This window comes from Chelonia mydas, chromosome 10, assembly GCF_015237465.2.
Source record: "Chelonia mydas isolate rCheMyd1 chromosome 10, rCheMyd1.pri.v2, whole genome shotgun sequence".
NCBI classification, from domain to species: domain Eukaryota; kingdom Metazoa; phylum Chordata; order Testudines; family Cheloniidae; genus Chelonia; species Chelonia mydas.
The window spans coordinates 72,441,690-72,463,794 of NC_051250.2; the positions used below are offsets into that span (position 1 = coordinate 72,441,690).

At 39.0% G+C, this 22,105-nt stretch overlaps 1 protein-coding gene across 5 annotated transcripts in view; it reads left to right on the forward strand.

Annotated features, from left to right (window-relative positions):
* The window catches only part of MCTP2 (multiple C2 and transmembrane domain containing 2), a 164,179-nt gene that overhangs the window by 57,495 nt on the left and 84,579 nt on the right, over positions 1-22,105 (forward strand). For 3 of the 5 annotated variants that reach the window (XM_037910726.2, XM_037910724.2, XM_043523757.1), the window contains exons 5-10: positions 2,257-2,399; positions 3,185-3,261; positions 4,042-4,153; positions 6,482-6,517; positions 13,343-13,507; positions 15,235-15,365. In XM_037910726.2, the coding sequence (XP_037766654.1) occupies positions 2,257-2,399; positions 3,185-3,261; positions 4,042-4,153; positions 6,482-6,517; positions 13,343-13,507; positions 15,235-15,365 (664 nt within the window). Of the gene's footprint in view, positions 1-2,256; positions 2,400-3,184; positions 3,262-4,041; positions 4,154-6,481; positions 6,518-13,342; positions 13,508-15,234; positions 15,366-22,105 lie in introns of those variants that run through there. The other 2 variants (XM_037910725.2, XM_027822801.3) reach the window with 2 other exon arrangements.

The window sequence follows — 22,105 nt, forward strand, 5'->3', positions numbered from 1 at the left end:
TTGCATTCTTGAGCAGCCGACCCCTTTTTTTCCTGCTTACCTAGTTGAGATGTTACTTTCCTGACAGTAAGACAGTTGTGCTCAGCTAGCAAATCGCAGCATGTTTCTCTTGCGTGCTCTCCCTCAATTATTTTCCGTAACAATTAACACTCTACTAACTTGACACCCTTTTCTTGTTTGGCTTTGTAAATCATCATCCCTTTTTTTATTAATTCCAGACATTAATATTTTCTTTCACGCAAGTGCTGCCATTCACCCATGAAAGAGTTTGAACATTATGTTGCTGTCAAGATACCTAGGGATTACCCAGTATGCCTTGCCTTAGTAAGTGACACCACTGGGCCCGCTTTTGAGATGTTTATTTTGAGAGTAAGCTGACAAGCATGAAGGCTTGATCCCAGAGTGGCAATCTTATTTAATTAAAGGCCTCTTTTTATTATAGTTTTTTCCCACTGTTTGTTTATTTATTTATATATATATATATATATATATATATATATATATATATATATATATAAATGTGGTGTGTATGTATCAGAATGATTGTTAAAGCCCGATTCACTTGAACAGTGCTGTTATACAGTAAAAAGGGGTATATGGGGAAGGACTGGTCATTCAAAGTAAGGTCATTCAACAGCCTTGATACATTTCTGTGTAATGATGCAATCAGAACACTTGCTTAGCTATGGAGCTTGTGTTTCCTAGTGTAAGCGGCTGGTTATGTTTTGTTTTTTATTCCTGCAGAATCTAGATTTTTGGTTGTTTGCTTATTTAATTTTATTTTTTAAAGGTTCCCTTCACTCAAAGTTTCTTTTCTATTTAAGAAACAGATGAGTTATAGCTGTAGACCACCTGCTTCCATTGCTCTATTCATGTTTTCATTCCATCAGTTCCTTCCCTTGTCTAATCTTGATACTACCTCGTTGGTGTAGTGAATAGTTGGGGACTTTGTTTGTTTTGGTTTGTTTATTTATAATGCAGGCTGCTTCTGCTTATCCAATACATGAAGGCAGTCACACTCTCTCTTTTTTTTTTCCCCTTCCAGGAGAGGGGAATTGGAATATTCAAGATAGATAGGACTATTTGGTGTAGCCTTTTGTTAATTTATCTAATTTCCTAACTAATGCATCCTCTGAAGGTTGTTGGACATATTTTATGTTGGGTATTATTATTTAGTGGATTATCTGTGTGGTCCTTTCTGTGCAAAGTGCATGCTTTTGTTCAATATTTCTTTTCTACCTGTGTACTTAGGAAGTGTGTGTGTGTGTGTGAATACGTATATGTGTATATATGTGTGTGTGTGTGTGTGTGTGTATATATATATATATATATATATATATATAATATATATATATATTTCTAATTATAGCTAAGGGTATGATCTAAACTCACCGAAGGCAGTGGAAAAACTCCCATTGACTTCAGAGGGTTTTGAGGCTGACCCTAACTGTGGGTCTCTTGGAGGACCAGGAAAACAAATTTCCTTTTAGCCCCTGTGCAACATTGTCTGTCCCTCCCTCTCCCTGCCAAAAATAATAATATATATAATTCTGCTATCACTGTGTAAGAAAAGAGTTTTCTGCAGGTTGTGTTTGAAAATAGATTAATTGGGGGATATTTTGTCTTTCATCAAAATGTTTTCATACTACTTATTAAGCCACCCCTTATGAAGAAGACCTACAGAACTGAATAGGGTTCTATAAAAATTACTCTAAAATCCTATAGAAATTAGTAATGAATAAGAGCCCTCCTATGTAGGTCTTCTGAATGAGTCTATATAGAATTTTTTAGCAGCGATACAATTCTCTATTACATTGTGTTGGTTAGTTTCAAAAACCTGCCAAACGTAATTATATTCATATTGAATCCCGTAAGATTTTCTGTAAGTGATTTTGATAAAATCTGCAGGCCTTTTTGTGTATCCCATTTTATTTGTGATTCTGTGTTTTTGTTTGTCTGTATGTTATATAGATTCATCCTTGCTTTTGTTTGCTACTTCCTGCAAAAAAAAAAAAAAAAGAAAGAAAGAAAAAGAAAAAAAGAGAGATAAGAATAACCAAGGTTCTTCCAAGATGACATGGCAGAGAACACAAGCACAATGTAGAATTCTTTTTTTCCCTTCTCCCCATCAAATCACTTTTTAGCCACGTTCAGCAGAATCCCTGAGCTTTTTCTCCTCCATTATTTGTTTGTTTTTTGTGGTTGGTGTTGGAAAGTTTTCCAGACTAATCCCATTTGTGTTATTGTTTATAATAGGTACAAGTGATCCATATGTGAAATTTAAATTGAATGGAAAAACTCTATACAAAAGTAAGGTCATCTACAAAAACCTAAATCCAGTTTGGGATGAAACTGTTGTGTTGCCAATACGGACTCTTGATCAGAAGCTCCGGGTCAAGGTAAATTTTTGGTGTAGGGTACTGAAACATTGGTAAAAGCTCCTCTGAACCAATTGCGCGCTCTCGCTCTGTATTTATTCAATTTGATGGTTTGACACAGAGAACATGTATTCAAAACACAATTAGGATCCAATGTTTTCTAAGCTTTATATTCAAATGCACATGCGTCTTTGCCACATTTTACTTGGATGTTGTGTTTTCAGTGTGTGAATGTCCCAAATCAAAATAATCTGTTTGACTGGAGGCGTTTAAACCTACTGTGCCAAACTCTGCCCTCAATTGCATCTGTGCAACCTCAGTGAAATCAGTGGGGTTTACCTGAAATAATTTAAGAGTGGAATATGGTGAACTGAGTTGAGTAGAATTATTACCTGTGAGGTAGTGGTGACAAGCAGCAAAGCTCTTTCTCATTATGAGGTAACTTTATAGTTAACAGAGCTGCAAGCTACCAGTTGTAAGCACTAATTGCTAAAACATCTGTAGTTAAAAAACTGCCTGGTTGTGTACAGTATTCGATTGTACTATACTACCAGATATATAGGAATGGTCCCAATCCATTGTTGCACATATGACTCTGTTCACCATATGTCAAGAAGGTATTTCAAAATGCTGTTAAAGTAGTCAATTAAAAATCTACATTAAAGAACGGAAATGGAGAATTTCCTAGAAACATCTAGGCTTTGATTCCCAAAATATGGGATGAAACTCAAAATGTCAGTTCTTTTTTCTGATGTGGCAAAACTGGCTTAGGATGTGAAAATAATATGCATTTATTTTGTTACCAGGTATATGATCGAGATTTAGCCTCCTCTGACTTCATGGGATCTGCATTTGTGGTGCTCAGCAACCTTGAGCTCAACAGGTACTATATGAATTTATCAAAATGTGTTACTGTGGTTTAGTTTGGAAATGATATCAACACTTTTACAGCAGCTTAATCTTTTATCTGTGGGTTGTCAGTCTGAATGTAGAGCTGGGAGACAGGAATTCATGTTTTATTCCTGGCTCTTATACTGGCTTACTGATATCTTGGACAAGTGCATTTTCTTGCATTATGGGCCCCATGGCTGTACTATCTGAGTGCCTCACAAACATTAGTGAATTTATTTCCACAACACCTCTGTGAGGTAGGGAAATATTATCATCTCCATTTTCAGAAGGGGAACTAAGGCAGAGAGAGAGATGAAATTGTTTGTCCAAGGTGATGCAGGAAGTCTGCATCAGGTCTAGGAACTGAACACAGATCTAACAAGTCAAAGTCCAGTCTTTAACTGTCAGACAATTCAGCTGGACAAGTCATTGTCCATATCCTTTCCTGTAAAATGGGGATAACATTGATCAGTTTTCTGCCTGTCTGCAGGTGGTGGGTTATCAGTATTAATTAATTGCTATGGAAATACAAGGTATTACTTAAAATCGCTGTGCTGAACTTTGTATGTTTTGTGGAAGCTGTGAGGGGGAATATATGCCATAAAGAAATACGCTAGATTGTACATTTTAACGTTTAGAATCAATTTTGAAAACTTTAAAATGTGCTAAATATCAGCCATAAAAAACAGAATTTGCACAATTCAGTGTGACCTTTAATAATGAACCAGAAGGTAAAATGGAGCCAACAGATGCATTTCTTTTCTGCTTGCAGAACTACTGAACAGATTTTAAAATTGGAAGATACAAACAGTATAGAAGATGACATGGGAGAGATTGTGTTAAACTTGAGTCTAACAGTCAAGCAAGGAGACTTCAAGAGAACTGTAAGTGGTTTAGGAAATCAAATTTATAGCTAGAATGCACAAAAAAAGAAAGCTTCCCTAATCTGATTTACTCTATACTGGGAAATGCCACCTTTATTTTCATCCTATGAGACTCAGCATAGAAAACTTGATAGTTCACGATTTAAAAATCAACCACATTGGACTGGATAAAAGTTGATTATGTTTCTGTAGCCAAGTGCTTCTGTTCTGTGGCTTTAAAGGGTGAGCCCACGGATAGCAAGTCTCCATATAGTTCAATGAGTGGTAGATCTGTGCATGTGTGTGAGATATCTCTAAAAGTGTATGCCCTACAGCTGCAGGACTGTTCTTTCAGGACATGCCATTTTCTCACTGTAAGCAAGAGGTTTAGATTTTATGAATTTTTAAAAAAGTGTTAAACCTCCAATTAGATGTGATTTTTTTTTTCATACCAGTGAAATATATATATATATATATATCAGTGTGAAATGTTAAAGCAAGGATTTACTATTAAGACTAGGTTGTGCCAGCCCTGCATTGGTGCACATTGCTGAGAGGAGGGAAATGGACACAAGGAGCTATGTTTCAGAGTGGTAGCCATGTTAGTCTGTATCCGCAAAAGCAACGAGGAGTCCTTGTAGCACCTTAGAGACTAACAAATTTATTTTGGCATAAGCTTTCGTGAGAACAGGCCAGGCACAGCCTTAAACCTCACCAGATTCTTCAGTGAGCTTTGGATCAGGCTCCTGTTGCAGAAGTGCCGTGGGACTCCAGTGTTGAAAGTGGTGATAGAAACCCAGAAGGAGCTGGGCGGAGGCTGCAGCATGTGATTAAAAGGAATAAGGGCTTTCAGGATCGGGGTTTGTGTGACTATTTTTTTTTCTTACATATCACCATTTGTGTTTCACACAAAACATGGACCATGCCTAAATCTGTAACTTCATCTTGCAGTCATTTAGAGAACAGGTTGACAGTGAGAAAAAGTATATAATTTGAATAGATCCAATTTTCAAGCAAGTCTAATTTTAAATATGTAACTAATAAGTGTTGCAGGTAAAAAAAAAATGAGAAGGGTTTCTGTGAATATTAATTATAACAGTTTTAATTTTTCAGAATCCAATGTGAACGCTGCAGTCTACTGTAGACTGTTAAACTAGACACGTGGGAATTCATAGTAGGTATGGGATATTTATGAAAGTGAGAATGTTACCAAAAGACAGGTTGGGGCGGAGAATATAGGAAATAGACTTCACAAGAGAGGTGTGCCTTTCATTATTGTTTGTTGCTAGTAGCTGCCTGTTTTTAAGAGTTGTTAGTTTATTAGGTAATTTAATAGTGTGTTGTTGGAAAGTTTTTGATATTTCTCCCTCTGCATATAATTATTTAAAAATGTCAACAACAACCAAATAATAATAATAAAAAATTCCAGAACACTTATTTGTCTTGTGCTGATCTCACCTAGCATTATATATGCTGTAAGAAAGTAGCTTTTCCTGTACAAATAGGGAGGGAATGAATTGCCTGATCTTAAAAGTAAGAAAGCAAGAAATGTTGCGAGCATGTCCGTTAATGTTCTGACCTTTCCTTAGTCATTAATGAGACTCTCTCTCTAGGTCAAAGTCCTCTAATAAACCCTGACCACTTCCCTTGAAATTTTGGCTGTTCTTACTAGTGTAAGCTCTTTTGGCTGGGATGTCAACTCCCCCATTAATTTAGTGTGCAAGGCATGGGATGGCATCCAGGTCACTGTGTGCAGAAAGGGGCGAGACAGGTGCACAGTCCACGTGAGAGCTGCTGGAGGCATTTGTTCTTACTTGGGGAACAGTTCCTCTGGCAACATTAAGGGGATGTGGGTCAGAGTGGCCCTGGGGATTCTGGGATAAGAGAGGGTACAGCATTAGCTCTGGGCAGCAGCCTTGGGGATGCCTGAGTGTATGGTTAACATTCAGAGTGCAGATACCTAAAGAGCAGAATGGTCTTGTCCATGTTATGCACTCAACAGCAAGCCGCCCCATGGGCCTTTAAATTAGCTTAGTAGGATCAAATGACACCAAAAGTTTGAGCCATGCATCTTACTAATGGCTCAGGGTCTCTTCGACTTTTTATTCTTGATGCTTTGTTTCCTTTTATTTCTGGTGCAATGCAGGTGTTCTGTTTTCTTCCTTGTTATGATCTGTAAGGGAGGTAGTTTAGCTGAATGCAGTAATAGAGCCAACTCTGTCCTAGTAATATGCCTTCCTTAACACAGTTTATAAACCAGTGTTCAGATTATTTGACTGACCACTTTACCTGTTTTCCTCCCTTTGCTTTTGGATTCTCTCTGTTGCAATGGTGGGAATGCATGAATAGAGGTGGTCAAATCGGAAGAAACAAACTTCATCCAAGGTAACCCATATCCCTTTTCTCTTTAAATCTCTTGTTCCCTTTCTCCCACAAGAAATATCATCATCTTATGTAGCATCTCCATTACTGGAGGTTTGCAAACATGCTAGCGCCTTTTGTACACTCCTCCGGTATTCTCTTTGTGGGTGAATAGTCCTTTTGAACAATTCAGGATTCCACACCATCCATCCAAGATGGTTTTCTGTAGCTAGTTTGAAAACTCTTAGCACAGGTGCAGACTGTCAGGCCCTCTAGGCCGTGATTCTAATTCCTTTCTCAGTCTGACTGTTGAGTGGGAAATGTTGGACCTCTTGTTGTTTGTATTATAGTAGCAACTGGAGACTCCCAGTGTGCTTGGGTGCCCATTGTACAGACACATTGTAAGAAACAGTCCCTAACCAGAAGAACTTACAGGGTAAATTGACAAGGAGGAGGAGACAGAGAGAGAGATGAAGGGACTTGCCCAAGGTCACACAGCAGAATGGTGGCATAGCTGGGAATATAATCCAGGTCTCCTGACTCTCAGCCCTGGTCTACACTTGGGGTGGGGGTCGACCTAAGATACGCAACTTCAGCTATGCATCTTAGGTTGACTTATCTGGCCGTGAGGACAGCGGCGAGTCAATGGCTGCCGCTCCCCCATCAATTCTGCTTCCACCTCTTGTGAGCTGGAGTTCTGGAGTCGACGGGGAGTGTGTTCGGGGATCGATTTATCATGTCTAGATGAGACTCGATAAATAGATCCCCGATAGATCGATCACTACCCACTGATCCAGCGGGTAGTGAAGACCTGCCCTCAGTCCAGTGTCCTATACATTGTACCATGCTGTCTCTGTTCCTGAGCAGAGATTTCCTCAGATCCTTCTGTTGAGAGTTTCCCCTGATGGAATGAACAGGTATTTTGGCTGCTAGAAATAGAATGGTGCCATCAAGATGTGCATGTACCATTACTGAGTATGCACATGAACATCTTCCCCTTGGGCCATTTTTTTTTTATACCCACTGATTGCATCATGCTTATATTGGATTTTAAAGCTGTTCAAGAAAGGGACTGGCTTTATATTTGTTCTGTAAAGCACCCAAAATGCTTCTGGGTAGATGATGAAGATAATAACTTGAGATATCAGCATCAGATCCTGTATTTCGGGAGATTACAATGTAACTTTAGAAAAACCTAATTTGGCTCTTCTAAGAACACCTAGCATCTGGGGAGTTTCCTCATAAAGCTGTTTGTGCCTATATGAAATTAATAATTACTCTCCCTTTCAGCACATGGTAGATAGGGACCCTCACCCAGGTATAATGCCACCAAAAATACTTCTGTAAAGAGGACATGTAATGTACATTCCTGGGCACAGGTCTGCAGCTATTTTGGCTTAACCAAACAGTTCCAGGGATAATGCTGGCCCTCTACAGCTATATTCATACTGCAGAGATACAGCCAGAAATTGCTAAATGGAATATGACAGAAAGTGATGGAATAATTGAAGAGCTCAGCAGTTTAGTTTTTAACTAAAGCTCTTGAAATTACTAGTGCCCACACTTGATCAAATGTGGCTTGATCTCTCTTTCTGCCATGTGTGCGCGTACACAGCTGTCTCTCGAATCTCGCTGGCTTGGAGTCACAGGACAGGGAGCCAGATATTCCAACTCTAGTCCTTTCAGTCCAAAACAGCCAAAGTTCTGTCTTGCTTTTTTTTCTTTGTTGTACATTATCTCTCTGTATTTTAAACACATGATTTGAAATAACGGAGATAAAGCTTTAATTCACGTTGGCAGGTCATTCAGTTCCCCGGGCTCCAGTTAACATCTTAACATCATTTTAAATAAAATTAAGAGATGCCAAAGCATGATATTGGATTAGTGGATGCAAGATTATTGTTGAAAGAAAAAATAGCTGCAACCCTTTGCTCTATTTAGTTATAGCCACTAGAGGGTAAGAGAGCTTCAGTTCTTCAGAGAGAAGACATAGTTCATGCTCGAGTGTGATCTCGTAAGAAAAGCTTCTATGGCCATCCAAGGCAGTAAAGAATTTCCCAGAATGTGCTGGAAAAAATCTGACAAAGCAATATTTCCTAGTTTATTGATTCTGCTACTGCATTAAAACATTAGTACTGTCCATCAATAACCACCTTTAGTTAGGAAACTCTGGTCTGTGGAAACAGTACTGGCAGTTTGTGGCAGAACATAAAGGCTAGAAAGAACAATTGTGAGCATGGGGAATATAGATGTCTAGGGAAGGCATGAGAGGTTATGGAACAATGGCCAGAGGAGTGTGATGGGGTAGAAGAAATGCAGACAGACTGGATAAAGATACCAGAAATATGGGGTGGAACATTATATAATAGATACACAAACTCAGCACTGTTATTTTGGCTATTACCGTTTGGTTGCTGTTCAAGGAGGAAAAACTCCATATACAATCCATTTGTGCAACTCGGTTCCTGATAAATCTGCATCGCACTGATTAAATTAAATGTGTCTCAGATATCTACATCTCTAACATGATCAGGAAAGCAAATGTTTTATATTAGGGGTAGCTTAACTTCTTCTCAAGCTGAATTAAGGTGGGATTTTACTGAAATTTTCAGATCCTGTTATGTAGTATTTTCATATGTGGGTAGAAGGACTTAAAGAGAAAAAAACAAGTTACATTTTTCAGTCTTTGATTTCTCAACTCTCTATCTGAGACAATTATGGCTTATAACTGGATCTGATCCCCTAAGTTTTATCTTAGACTGGATAGCAGATACCAGTGTCACAAATGAATCTTCTTATTATTTTAGTCACCAGTCCATCTTGCAAGGACTCAGTAATATCCCAAAAGGAGCAGTGACTCCACACTGGTACCAATAACTGTTGCAGTCCCAAGTGCAGAGTGGAAAAAATATAAGTTAAACCTGTTGTTACCTTTTTAAATACTCTTTTTATTTACTGTCCTTCCAACTCCCTATCTTCTTTTTTTTTTTTTTTAAAGAGAGAAGCAAATATAACTTTTTAATACAGAAAATAGAAGACAATAAAAATAATGCAAGCATTGGCTATGGGTAGGCTGCAGAGATGATTTCAGCTACTGAATATTGCATATGAAATCAGTGTGCAAGAGGTATCGAACTGGGTGGCTTGTATATTTGTCAGCATATATTTATCATTGCTTTTAGAGGGGGGTGTCATATAAAGTAAGTTATTTGGGCATGATTACATCCCCAAAGGTAGCAAGATATGTGCGTCAGAGCCCCTTGCTTAGGATGGGAGTGTGGGATAGCATTGTTTTTTGATATAGCTAACTCCAGAGTGTGATTTGCTGCTTTGCTTATCAAATGTACATGGTGCTGCAGAAGGAAGCATGGTCCCTTTGGTTTTATTAAGTATTTGCCGTACTCTATCCATCTGTAAAAAAAAAAAAAACAAAATGAAGTGCCCCCTTCCCTTCCTCTTTTCCCAGGCTGCTTAGCCTATAGAGATATTTTGGGGCATAGGGGAACACTATGTCTGATGCTTAGTAGCCTTGTTTCTCCCAGGTGGCTAGACTCTTGCACCGAGGGCATCCTGCATGTTATTTCCATTCTTTGTACAGATGAATAACCTTTAAGTGTTGAACATCTAGGAAGCAAACAAATGGGTTTGCTTGGGGGGGGAAGGGGATTGACCTGCAGCAGTTTATTCCTAAAACAAGTGATTCAATTGCCACCTTGATATCTAAAGCTGATTGAATAAATTGGCTGAAAGGATGACTCTGGACTGAAGTGCTCCCACTCCTCTTATCACAGGGGATAATCCTTCACCCTCCTTTTCATGTGTGTTTGCCTGCCTCATTGTATTTGGCTCTCTATAGCAATACCCTTTGGGCAGTGGTGCCTCTGTGATCCTTGAACATTTCACAGAGCCATAGAACTCAGTTGCCAAAGGGTCATGTGCCATCACAGCAATCTCCCGTCAGTTCAATTGCCTTTCTCGTCCTCCTCTCCTCTTTCCCAGAGGGAAACTGCCTCTGCATAACCGTTTCCCTGCCTAATGAGCAGAGGTCCAGAAACTTGTTTGTTTTTTTTTATTTGGCAAATTACAGTGGTTCCAGTTTCTACTTTGACCTATTCACAGGAATTCGAACACTTTCTGTTGTCCTGTCTCATCCTTTTAAGTACAGGAGGCGAAAGATGGGTTCATTTTACGCTTGTCCACCTCACTGTATAATTTAAATAAATGTATGATGGTTTCTTTTTTATTGCTCACCAGCATACAGAAAGGCTTTGACCCTTCCCCACAAGCACAGTGCCCTCTCTGGGGAGGCAGTGTAACCTAGTAGTGATTGGAGGAGCGTCTAGAAGTGAGGGCGCCTGAGTTGTGTTCCTTACCAGCTCTGCCACTGACTGGCTGTGAGTTTGGGAGCACGTCACCTAATTTCTCTCTACCCATCTATGAAGTGGAGATAATACTTTCCGACCCCATGGGGATGATGCAAGGTTTAATTAATTGACACTGTGTAAATCACTTTGGAATGCTTAGGCGACAAGCATGAGAAAAGAATTAATGAAATAATTTTGATTTAAAAATGAATAATAAAATACCTGCCCCTTCTTACCTTGGGTGACGTTCTCCTCAGTGCAAACTGTCCTCTCCAACACTTTAAACCCATGGAAATGATGCACGGTCTGATCCAAACACTCCCACAGAGGAGTAGACCCCATGTGCCAGCCACCTGCATTGTGGTAGGTAGAGCAGCCTCCTGAGAGCTATTGTTCCCTCCCCCCACCCCCGGAGATTCACAGGGATTGAGCAGAGCTGGAACAGGCCAAGAAGCAGATTTTGACTGTTCAAGCCTCCTACTCTTACTCAGGGCTGGTGGCAAAGCAAACATTTAGTCCTTATGAAGTCATGCAAGGGGTCTTATGTGGCCCTTTGCCCTCTATTGAATGTTGCCCTGAGGACTTACATACTGGTTAGGAGGACCATAGACCTGGATTGCTACCATAAAATACTGGACTGATCAAAACCAGAAGGATTCCTATGAGAGGGCTCACCAAATTTGATTTTAAAATTACGTGATGATAACTTTCTTTGTTGCTGAGCCTGGAGACTCTAGCTAAGTGGAGATTTCAGTTTAAAACAAAATGTACTGTGGATAATAAAGTTACTCTGTCTGTTTTTTGTGAACTAGCTTCAAAAACCTCTTCCTCCTCCAAGGAAGGGAGGGAAAATCCTTGGACCTAAAGCAGCAAGTACATCACATCAAACATGACTGTGTTAAATACTAAAATGTTCAAAGTACGACTGAGATAGATAAAGGCTTTGATGGGAAGTGGATATTTCCCAGGGACATTACAAGCAATAATCCAGATGTTATGGTGTAATGCAACGAGTGTCCATGGATAGATCGGGAGCTCAAGCCAAGCAGCGCCTGCTGTAGGCCTTAGCCCTCCACTCCCATGCTGTTCTGCCATATGGAAGCAATCTCTAGGCCCCTTTAATAGCCAGCTTTGGATTCCATTTTCACAGGGCTCGTAGAGCTAAGTGGAGCTGTTTTATGGACAAGTTAGATAGAAGCCTTTCCAAGATAAACATCCAATTCAAAATTAGGACATACCAAGCCACAAAATTATTTTAGGGCATATTTCATGGAAGCACTGCCATTTTTCTTAAGCAATTGCCAGACTGTAGGATGCCCTTTGATCCCTTGTGGACATTACTCCCTTTTTTATAAAAAGGATTTTGAAATAGTTGCAGTGTTTAGGGAGGAATATATCTGCCGGGACTTTGAAGTATGTCCATGGGAACAGTCATGCTTTAGCTTTTTGGCCTACAAGATGAACTTAAAAAAAAAAATTTGCACTGCAGCTGGATTTATGAATCAAAATCTCATTTTCTTTTTAAAGGTAGGAATTTGCATCCAGTGTGCCAGGAAAGCGAAACAGTGTGTTTTAAATAGAAGTATATTAATATGCATGTGGGATTCAAACATTTGGGTATTTTAACCAGTAAAAAGCAAGTTAAAACTTGTGTATGTGCCTCCCATGATTTAAGAATTTTGTTTCTGGGTAATTCTTCCTTAAAATGTTGTTCCCAGGCCTGAAGTGCTCTTGAAATCCTTTTTATTTAGTAACACCATATCTTACTTGTTTTTAAAGCTAAAGTGTTCTGTTTTCATGTGACTAGTGAAATCTCCTCCTCCCTTTTGGACCCACCAGTCTGTCATGATTGAAGCACAGAAGCATGGCATGTTAAAAATTGTTGCATGGCAACCAAATATGGCATGACTTACAGTGAGAAGAAAGGTATAGCCTTAAGTTTCCAGATCTCTCTGCTACTCCCCACTGAAAAAGGTCCATTCAGTCATTTCCACTTCCCATAAAATGTTGCCAGTGCTATACTGTTATGTGCCATTACATGATGAAATCATGAAGTTAATAAATATGTTGTAATTGCCATATAACCACCAGATAAAAGTCGTCATGTTTCAGCGGGCATCGGTATTTTTGATTCACAAGCTCAAATTCTGGTAACATAAACACTAAAGACTAGTAAACAAAGACCAAGAGGTGCAGAATGGGAAAGAAAGGTGGTCTGGTGGTTGGTTGGAGCACCAACTTGGGAATCAGGAAATTCATGGTCAATTCCCATCGCTGAGAGACTTCCTGTGTGACCTTGGGCAAATCACTTAGTATGTCTGTGTCTCAGCTCTCCATCTATAAAAAGGGGGGTAGCTGTACTTCTGCACTTCCACAGATGATGTGAAGATGCAGTAGAGATTGTCGCACTTGGAGTAAGGAAGGCCATATAAGTATCTAAGAGGTGTATCCAATAGCGTCTTCATGAAGTCAATTTGTTTTTCAGTCAAGTTTCATACGAAATATGCGACTGTCTGAATACATGCGAAAGAACGAAATATGGAATGGAATTGTGACGATCACTTTATTGGAAGGGAAGAATATCCCAGGAGGGGGCATGATACAGATTTTTGTCCTGTTAAAACTGGGAGATCAAAAATATAAAAGTAAGGTAAGTATTAACAACTTCTATAAGTGTGCAAGGTAGGGCAAATAAGGGGTCTGTTTTTTTCTTTACACCATTGGAACTCTTTCTTCAGTGGACTGGTTCCTGATTTATAGCAGTGTAAGCGAGACCAAAATGAGGTTCAAGGAGTTTAGATTTTTTTATGTCCCTTTTCCTCATATGTGCATTTAATTGCAGAATAGGAAATAGTGTGTGTGTGTGTGTGTGTTTATATATAAAATATACACTTCACAGTGATGGATTCGCAACACTAATATAAAATGAAACAGGATTCATGCATAACACATAGTTTTGTTCTCTGCCAATACAGAAGTCATTTTGTAATGTTAAGTGTGCTGTATAGGGCAGACCCTAAAAACTGTGCATTGACATTTTAAAAACATTCATTGACTTTTAAAGAATATACATATTTAATATTAAAAAAGAACTCTTGAAATTTCCAGTGTTGCTTCCCAGAGTTAGTTCTTCATTCTGTTCTTCATAGAGCTGGGCCAGAGTTCATGTTTACTTGCACCCCATGCAGCTTCCCTGGAGTCCATAGATTGAATGGAGTTCCAGTGGCTGGGCATTTCACCCTTTCATTCTAAAGATGGGGGGAAATGCAATTAAAAACAAAACAACAAAACCCTCTTAATGCAAACAAATGAGCTAGATATTCTAGACTGGGTTACAGGACCTGATAATTCTAGAAACAAGCCCTGAGGATCTGACTACAGAGGTTCCACAAAATGTGGTCATCCTGTGGTTGTTTTTCAAAAATATATAAATAATTCTAACCAAAGAGGAACAGAACATGATGCTATTTCATTAGAAAAGTAGTTTTTTTAAAAAAATAATGAACAGATTACTTAATCTTTATAGTTAAGATGCCTTATCTCCATCTAAGATGCACTTTTATGTTTACCTTTAATGCAATAATAAATATTAAAATTGAAAATGTTTCACATCCTTTTATGGGGATTACTTAATTTACCCTTGTTCAATCACACAACACACAAAAGCAGACAAGAGGAGGGAGACCATAGCAGTGGTACAGGTAATCTAATATCCTGTCTCTTGTCATGGTCAATGCACATATAGAAGAATCACTGGTGTACTTCCAATATAATCTAATGTATTGTGCATTGCAAGAGATATTAAGGTCCTCATCATGCATACACTCATGTTCCTGAGTAAATTTATGGATATGAATGGTCTCACTGAACTCAATGGAACTATTTGCATGTGTAAAGTTACTTGTGTGTATAAATATTTGCATGATGAGGTCCTAACTGCTCATTCCTGCCTCTGCTAAGGTCCCTCTCTTTTAACATAAAAGAATGAAAACCTTGGACCTGATTCTGATCTCATTCAAAACTGTTCAACCTCACTGACTTCCAAGGGCTTGCCCCTGATTTATGCCAATGTAAGTGACATTGATCCAGGCCGGTAGTCTATTTAAACTGGAGATGGTGGTTCAACTTCCCTATATATGCATTTCTCCCGCCACACATTCATATCATACTTTTCTATTTATCATTATGGGGAACAAAACACTTTTAAGAGAAATGCAGATCTGCATGATAGGCTGCAGAGCCTTGCTGGGGATGCGCCTCTTGGTACTTGGTGCTCAAACATCTGGCCTTGCTCTTGTAGATGAAATTGATGTATACATAACTGTGGAAATAAGTGCCATTTAAGAAAAGTAAATATTATAACTGCATGTTTTCTAGACACTGTGTAAGAGTGCAAATCCTCAGTGGAGGGAACAGTTTGATTTTCACTACTTCTCTGACAGGAAGGATATGTTGGACATTGAGGTCTGGGGAGAGGATAACAAAAAGCGTGAGGAGCTTTTGGGAATGTAAGTTTTTAAAGTGTGGATGATGATGTGATGGTACTTTTTAAATTCAATGTTAACAATGTAACCTGCACTGTACTGTCCAGAGTAGCATAATACTTTGCTTTACTTTATTCTGACAACACCCAGATGCTGCTTTGAGGGGAACAATATAAATACCTACATGTGTTGTGTTCTCACATAACATGCTGGTTACTTGAGCAGAGGTTGTGACTCACATGACTGTATAATTTCATTCTGTTTCACAAATTCATTGTAATCTGACCTGTTGGGTAGTCAAGTCTGTCCTGTGGCCAACACAGGATTTTTTCCCTACTGAATAGACCCTAAGACTTTTCCCAGTTCTGCTTTAAATTTCAGAAGTGATGGGGCTGGCATCACCTTTGCTGATGAGATTTTTTTTTCTTTTAAGGATTAGTTTTTGAGTTTTTTATGTTTTCGTAATAGGGAAGTGTGTGTCCTATCTCTTTGTCCTCTCCTTCCCCTCCCATCAAGTCACATTCTGTTTGTATTAGACTAGAGGTCTCATCTTTTGTAACCCTTGTCATACATTCCTTCTCTTTGCCTTCTCCTTTGACCTTGCTATGTCACTACTCAGTCCCTCATCCTGAAATTGGATCGACACAGACAGACACTTGTAGCTGCATGGAGCCCCACATGGGCCTGCCTGTGCATATCCAATTCCAAGATCAGTGTCTTAGCATATAAGTTCAGGTGAGCAGCAGACATTGCTGATTTGGCTGACTTAATGTACCCTCTCTAAACACAAACACACACACACACCATACATCATTTGAAAACTTACTATGTCTACTTTAAGATGAGGTATGATGTGAAGGTATCAAGTGATGCCATTATTGTAGAAACGGGGATAAACAATGACACCATCAACATGTTAAAATGACCATTTTGAAATATTTGTATTTGTTTGTTAGTTTAATCACCGCAAAGCATTGCAATAATAATCTTAAGGTTAAAACAAAATCTAATAATAAATGTGTACAGGTATCATTGAAATGTAATAGCGCTGGTGACTGTCTAGTCTACATCATTATCCTCATATGCTTCATCACTATGATCTCTGTCAAGAGTATGTGGGTTACCACAATCTTCATTGCATTCTGTGGAGGGAAGATTGTTCTGAAAACAGACACAGTTCATTGTGCAGTGACTCCTTCTGGTATAGTCACAAATAAGGTCTTGTAGAAGTTCGCATGCCACTGGGCCCTTGAAGAATACAGAAAGTACTTCATCCACATTTTTCCATCCATGTTGCAATGGTGAACCAATCTCTGGTTTTCCCATGTGCAAAGACATCCAAATCTTTGTTTTTCATGATGCTTTTTTGACATGCTCGTCAAAACTATCCTCACATGGTGAGAGTTTGGCCAGTGACTTGTCCTTTTTTTGATGGTTAGATTGAGGCGCAAGCAGTTTAGGTCTCTGTTTGTTTATTTTCCTGCACTGGTCATTCAGTACTGCTACCAACTTAATTGCTGCAGAAATTGTAGCTTGCCTATCACTCTCTTCCATCTGGCAAGATCTCTGAAGCGATAAGTTCTATTTGTTGCGACAACATTTAACAGATTTTTTCCCAATACCAAATAGGAATGACATGGAGTCACATCCTTTTAATTCGTGGCCAGCAGGAAATATGTTGCAGAGTCAGGAGTGAGTCTATCAAAAATTGTATGTACAGGTTTGAGGTGACACTTATCAATTGTGCTGATAACATGTGGATTGAAATAGACACACTTATCTATGTGTTCCATTTCTTGAAATTAGTGAACAGCAAGGACCAAAACATCTATATCAGTTGACCTAATTACTAAGGTTCCTTTGACCCCCGCCCCCAAGAACCCCAAAAGCCATATCGATGCATACAGCCTGCAGAAGCATCCTTGTGTCCGCTTCCTCTTGAGTACAAGTCTTGGGCTTCTATAACACCTCTGCTGGTGATGGACTTTGCTCCTTCATCTTTGGGAAAAGCCTCCAGCAAGAAGGACGTTTGTGTAGAGTGTGCCTCTACACTTTCAGGTGCATTTTGAACCATCTCCTCACAGTTAAATTTGACAAGTGGCTGCTTGCTGGATGCCATGTTCAGAAACTTTTTTCCATGGAGGCACAGAGCATCCACCAATCACCTGGTATTTCTTGCATCCAACCATAGATCCTGACTGGCACTGTCTTTCTACAGTTTCACAGAGTTACTGTTGTCATATCTATCAAAGACTTCAGTTACAGAAATAGCTTTGTTAAATCCATTAAGGACCTGCCTCAAATACTCAGCAGCCAATTCATAGTACGTGTGGAATTTATCTCCAGCCATCATTTGTGTGACAGCCATGGCATCTCTGATGTACACTATGGTTTCTTTGTTGAATGCTATTAGCTCATGGATTCTTTCACATTGAACTTCCAGCTGATGCCCAAATTCAGCTTTCTCTGTTCTTCTCATTGTTCCTTCAGCGTGGAAGATGGACATAGGCACAAGTCCTGTTGGATGACTAAAACCAGTTGCCATTGAAATACCATCTCTGCATCTTGCTAAAGACAGGGCTCTGTGGGAAAACAATTTCTGGACTGATAGCTGCTGTGATTGTCCCTCCCTTGCCAGACTTAAATTTGGTGGTCTTGGGCATGTCAGCAAATATTTTTATGTCAGATTTCTTGGCTCGGTTGAAGAAGCTACGTATCCCATCAGAATCAAGTGCACCTCTCACAAGTCAGTATGTTGCAAAATGTTGATATTTGCCATTTTTGCCACATGCTAAATTGCTTCATCATTGCTGGGGGAAAAAAACTTGCCCATGTAAAACCAATAAAAAATTTGTAATACATTGTCCTTTGGTAGCTTTGACCTATAAACACCACATTAAGGCATTGAAATTACCTTAAATGGTAAAAATTGTAGTCACAGTCCTGTTGCAGTGTTTCTGGAACTGTGCAAAAGACTTTCTCATTTTGGGTACCATTGTGTCGCCTCACCTATGGGCTTGTGGCACTACCTGACAGCTCCACATCATACATACACTCACATCATATATCATTTAAAAGCTTATTTTATGTATGTTGGGTGGGTACATTAAACTCAAAAAATGTGGCCCTTTTTGGAGCGTTGCTGCATACTTCTTTCTTTGTGGCAGGGACCCTGGCTTTAATTGTGTTAAATTTAGCATGCTTTGGGGGCATTCATTGGATAATAACTAGTAGGAATAGTCTACTGCTTCATGCATTCAAATAATTTGCAACTCTTCACCAAATGTCCTCTGGCCATACAAATATTTGTGGTTTCCCAGAACAGGAAATGCTTTCTGCTGAATACTTTTGCTTATCACATGGACAAATGTTTGCAGAAGAATCTGGTTCTCTCTTTCTTTAAAAGAATACATGCTCATTACTTTTGATATTTTCAATTCCTAGTTAGGCCCCAAATGCTAGTACATTTCCCATCTGGCCTCAGTTCCCTTAATGTTGAAAGGAATCCTCTTGGTTTTCTTTTAGCATAGAGGGGAAAAAAGACTTAAGTAGTTTTTCAGCAGGTAGAGTGCACCATTTGTTGTGGCAAGAATTCATCAGTGAATTGGTTATTTTTGCAAAACAATAGCATTATAAAAATTTTTGGCATTTAAAAAAAAAAGTGTCTGTATGGTCGAGACCTTTTTTTAGGTTATTTTTTTTTACTACTTACCGAAAAAAAAATCTTGTGTCTTCCCAAGTGCAGGGAAATACTCTCCATAGCAACACAATGTACAGGAAATGTAGAGACAGCATTTACAATTGAGAGTCTAGAAAGGGTGTTCCAAATATAGGGGAGCACTGTTTCTGGATGTATAATACAAGCCTTGTTCTCTCAGTGTAGAAACACCTGACACTCAGTAAATAATTTTTTTTTTTGTGAACAGTTCATGTGTAGTTCTAATCTGAAAAGCAGTTCTGCAAAACATAGCATTGTTGTTTTGTCTCAATGATTCACATGCCATTCTGTGTTCTTCCTGGCACTTGTATCATCACCATAATAAAGAAAAGATTCTATGGATACAGTTGTACCCTGAGTTGTACCTGTGCAACCTCCCTTCTCTCTAAATTCTGTTCTCTCCACTGTGCAACCCAAATATTTTCAGCGAAACTGCACAGTTGTGAGCAAGGGTGAAATCTGGCTTTGCAACTGGAACTTAGTTAACAACCCTTTTGCTAATAAGCAAGCTAGAATAGAATCCCCTTTGCTCTCCCAGAACCATATTGGCTGTACTGTGCTTGTAGGAGCTAAACAATTAAAGTAAAATGTGCTTTAACACGGAAGCCGCCTGATCTGACTAGACACATGTGGTGAAATCCTGAACCCACTGAATTCAATGCTAAAACTTCCATTGATTTCCACAGAGCCAGGATTTAACTCAGGGAATGGTTCCCTTCAGTAAGAAAGTGTCATTTTTACATGGCCCCTCTTCTAGACATAACTGGATTTTCAGGCACACTGCTACTCTCGATTGCAGGCGCTGTGGCTCCATTGGAGTCAGTAAGATGGTAGTCTTATCATAACATAAAAGGGTAGGGCATAGCTGGGCTTCTAATTTTCTTCTCCTGTCTTTCCTGAGGAGTTCTTATCTTCCTTTCGTAAGATACAAACATTGAGTATGCAGCCAGTACAGAGCAGTTCTGTGTCCTGAACTGTAGATATTAGAAAGTGTACGTTAAGTAGTATACTATGCCTTCCATACAAAAGTCATGTTATTGCTAGGGCCTCAGACTTTTGTCCACTTCTGAGCTGGTCAGCGGGCTATCTCATACCATCTCATACCAGTCACTCTGTCAAGAAAATGGCCCTTTGATCATTTTTTTTTTCTATATGTAGTAAGATAATCTCAGGGTCTTGGTCAAATTACATGTTGGGTTATTAGATTCTGCCTGCCTAATTCCCCTGGCATTTCCAATCAGTTTATAAAATGAGGAGGAAAACTGTATCCGAAGTGTTGTGTAGTTCAGCTGCCACAACACAACACCGAGGTGGCTGATTTCAGTGCAGGTGAAATGATCCTTCTGTTTAGTCTGCATAGAACCATTAGTAACATTTGTTCAGCGTTATTTGTATCCATCAGGATAAAAGGCAAACTTTAAGCAGAAGACAATGTTGATGGGTTAATAAATGAAGATGTTAAAGTTTGCAGAATCTGTCTGGGCTGAATGAAATTGTTTATGCGAAATTCGAAGAGAATGTTTCCGCATTAAGGAATACACTTTGAGAGAGAGACACTGTAAAATGTTGATTTTATACAAATTTAGTTTTAGAAATAGGTTTTAGGAAAATTGCTAGACTTAAGGAAAGATCATTATAAGCCATTAAATAAGAGTGTGTGTGCGACATCTTTATGAGGGATGCCTCTGGCAAGTACCAGTAGTATCTCTGCACCAAGAAACAATCCAATTATACAGCAGCGCAGTAGGTACTGAGTCGTAAGGCCGTGAGAGCTGGACCAAAACCCTGGATTTGAGCTCCACCAAGCTATAAGAAGAGTTTGGAGTCAAAATACCTATCTTTAGAGTGGGTGACACCAAAACCCTATATCCAAACACTCCTGGCCTTTGTGGAGTTTTGAAATCCCTATCCAAATATTAAGACTCATCTTTTTAATCCTATTTTCTTTTATTGACTACAATCTAGTCAAGTGCTGAGTTGGCTGTAGTATAAAATATTAATATAAATTGCAGTGATGAGTAAGAGGTTAAGATCAATTGAAGTGAGTACAAATCTGACATGTCTGCTTGTTATAGTAAAAACAAATAAACAACCCACCCCTCTCCCCCAAATTAGCACTGAACTCAAATGATAAAACTGCAAAATTATTGGAAACAAAAAAGGGGCAAGGAACTGAATGATGCGTAAGTATGCAGACTACAAATGAGCTAACAGGGCAGTCTTTAATACAAGTTAAAATATATTACAACCAGAAAACCTTCATGAGTGACCTGGGGGTGGGAAAAAGCATCTAGAGAAATGGGATATATGTGTATAATGTGCAGTGTGGGTGTGTGTTTGTGTGGCCACCTTGGCCAACATACCAGGGATTGAATCAGTGACCTCCAGAACTAAACACTTGAATTTCTACAGCTGGAATTAAAGCTGGAGTCTGTAACAAACTCTGATTCTGTGTGGCTAGGGAACAGAGGGGGGATGCATAACACATGCTGACCAGTAGGTTACATCTGTATCGCTACCTAACATGTACAGGTGTACTAATGTAGCGGGGAAAGGATTAGACAGTAGGTTTTAGAGAGGTGATTAGAGCCAAGTACTGAACTAAGAACTGGGGAAATGTACATTGGGGGAAGAAGGCGAGTGAAAAACTGAGATTGCCACTACACAGAAATGTTATATTAGGAATTTAGCTCTAGGTGGTATTTTGGTCTCCTAAAAGCATAAATAAATTTGTGGGTTTAGTTGTTTACTCTCATGTGGTGCTTCATCCTAGGCTTGTATACTGCTGCCCATCATGGTAGTATCTGAACTCCTTCCACATAAAATCAATAGTAATAGCGAAGTTCCACTCACGTGTGTAACAGTAAGAGAGAAAAACAAATGGTTTCCAGAGTGCAAGGGAAGTGCTGTGAAAGTAAGTGAACCATAGTAGCAGTAGTCGAGAGCTGATTGCTGGTGTAGAAATTACTACATTCATCTGTTAAACTCAATTCTTGATTAATTTTTCACGACAGTTTTTTGCAGTGTTATCAATTAAATTAAATGA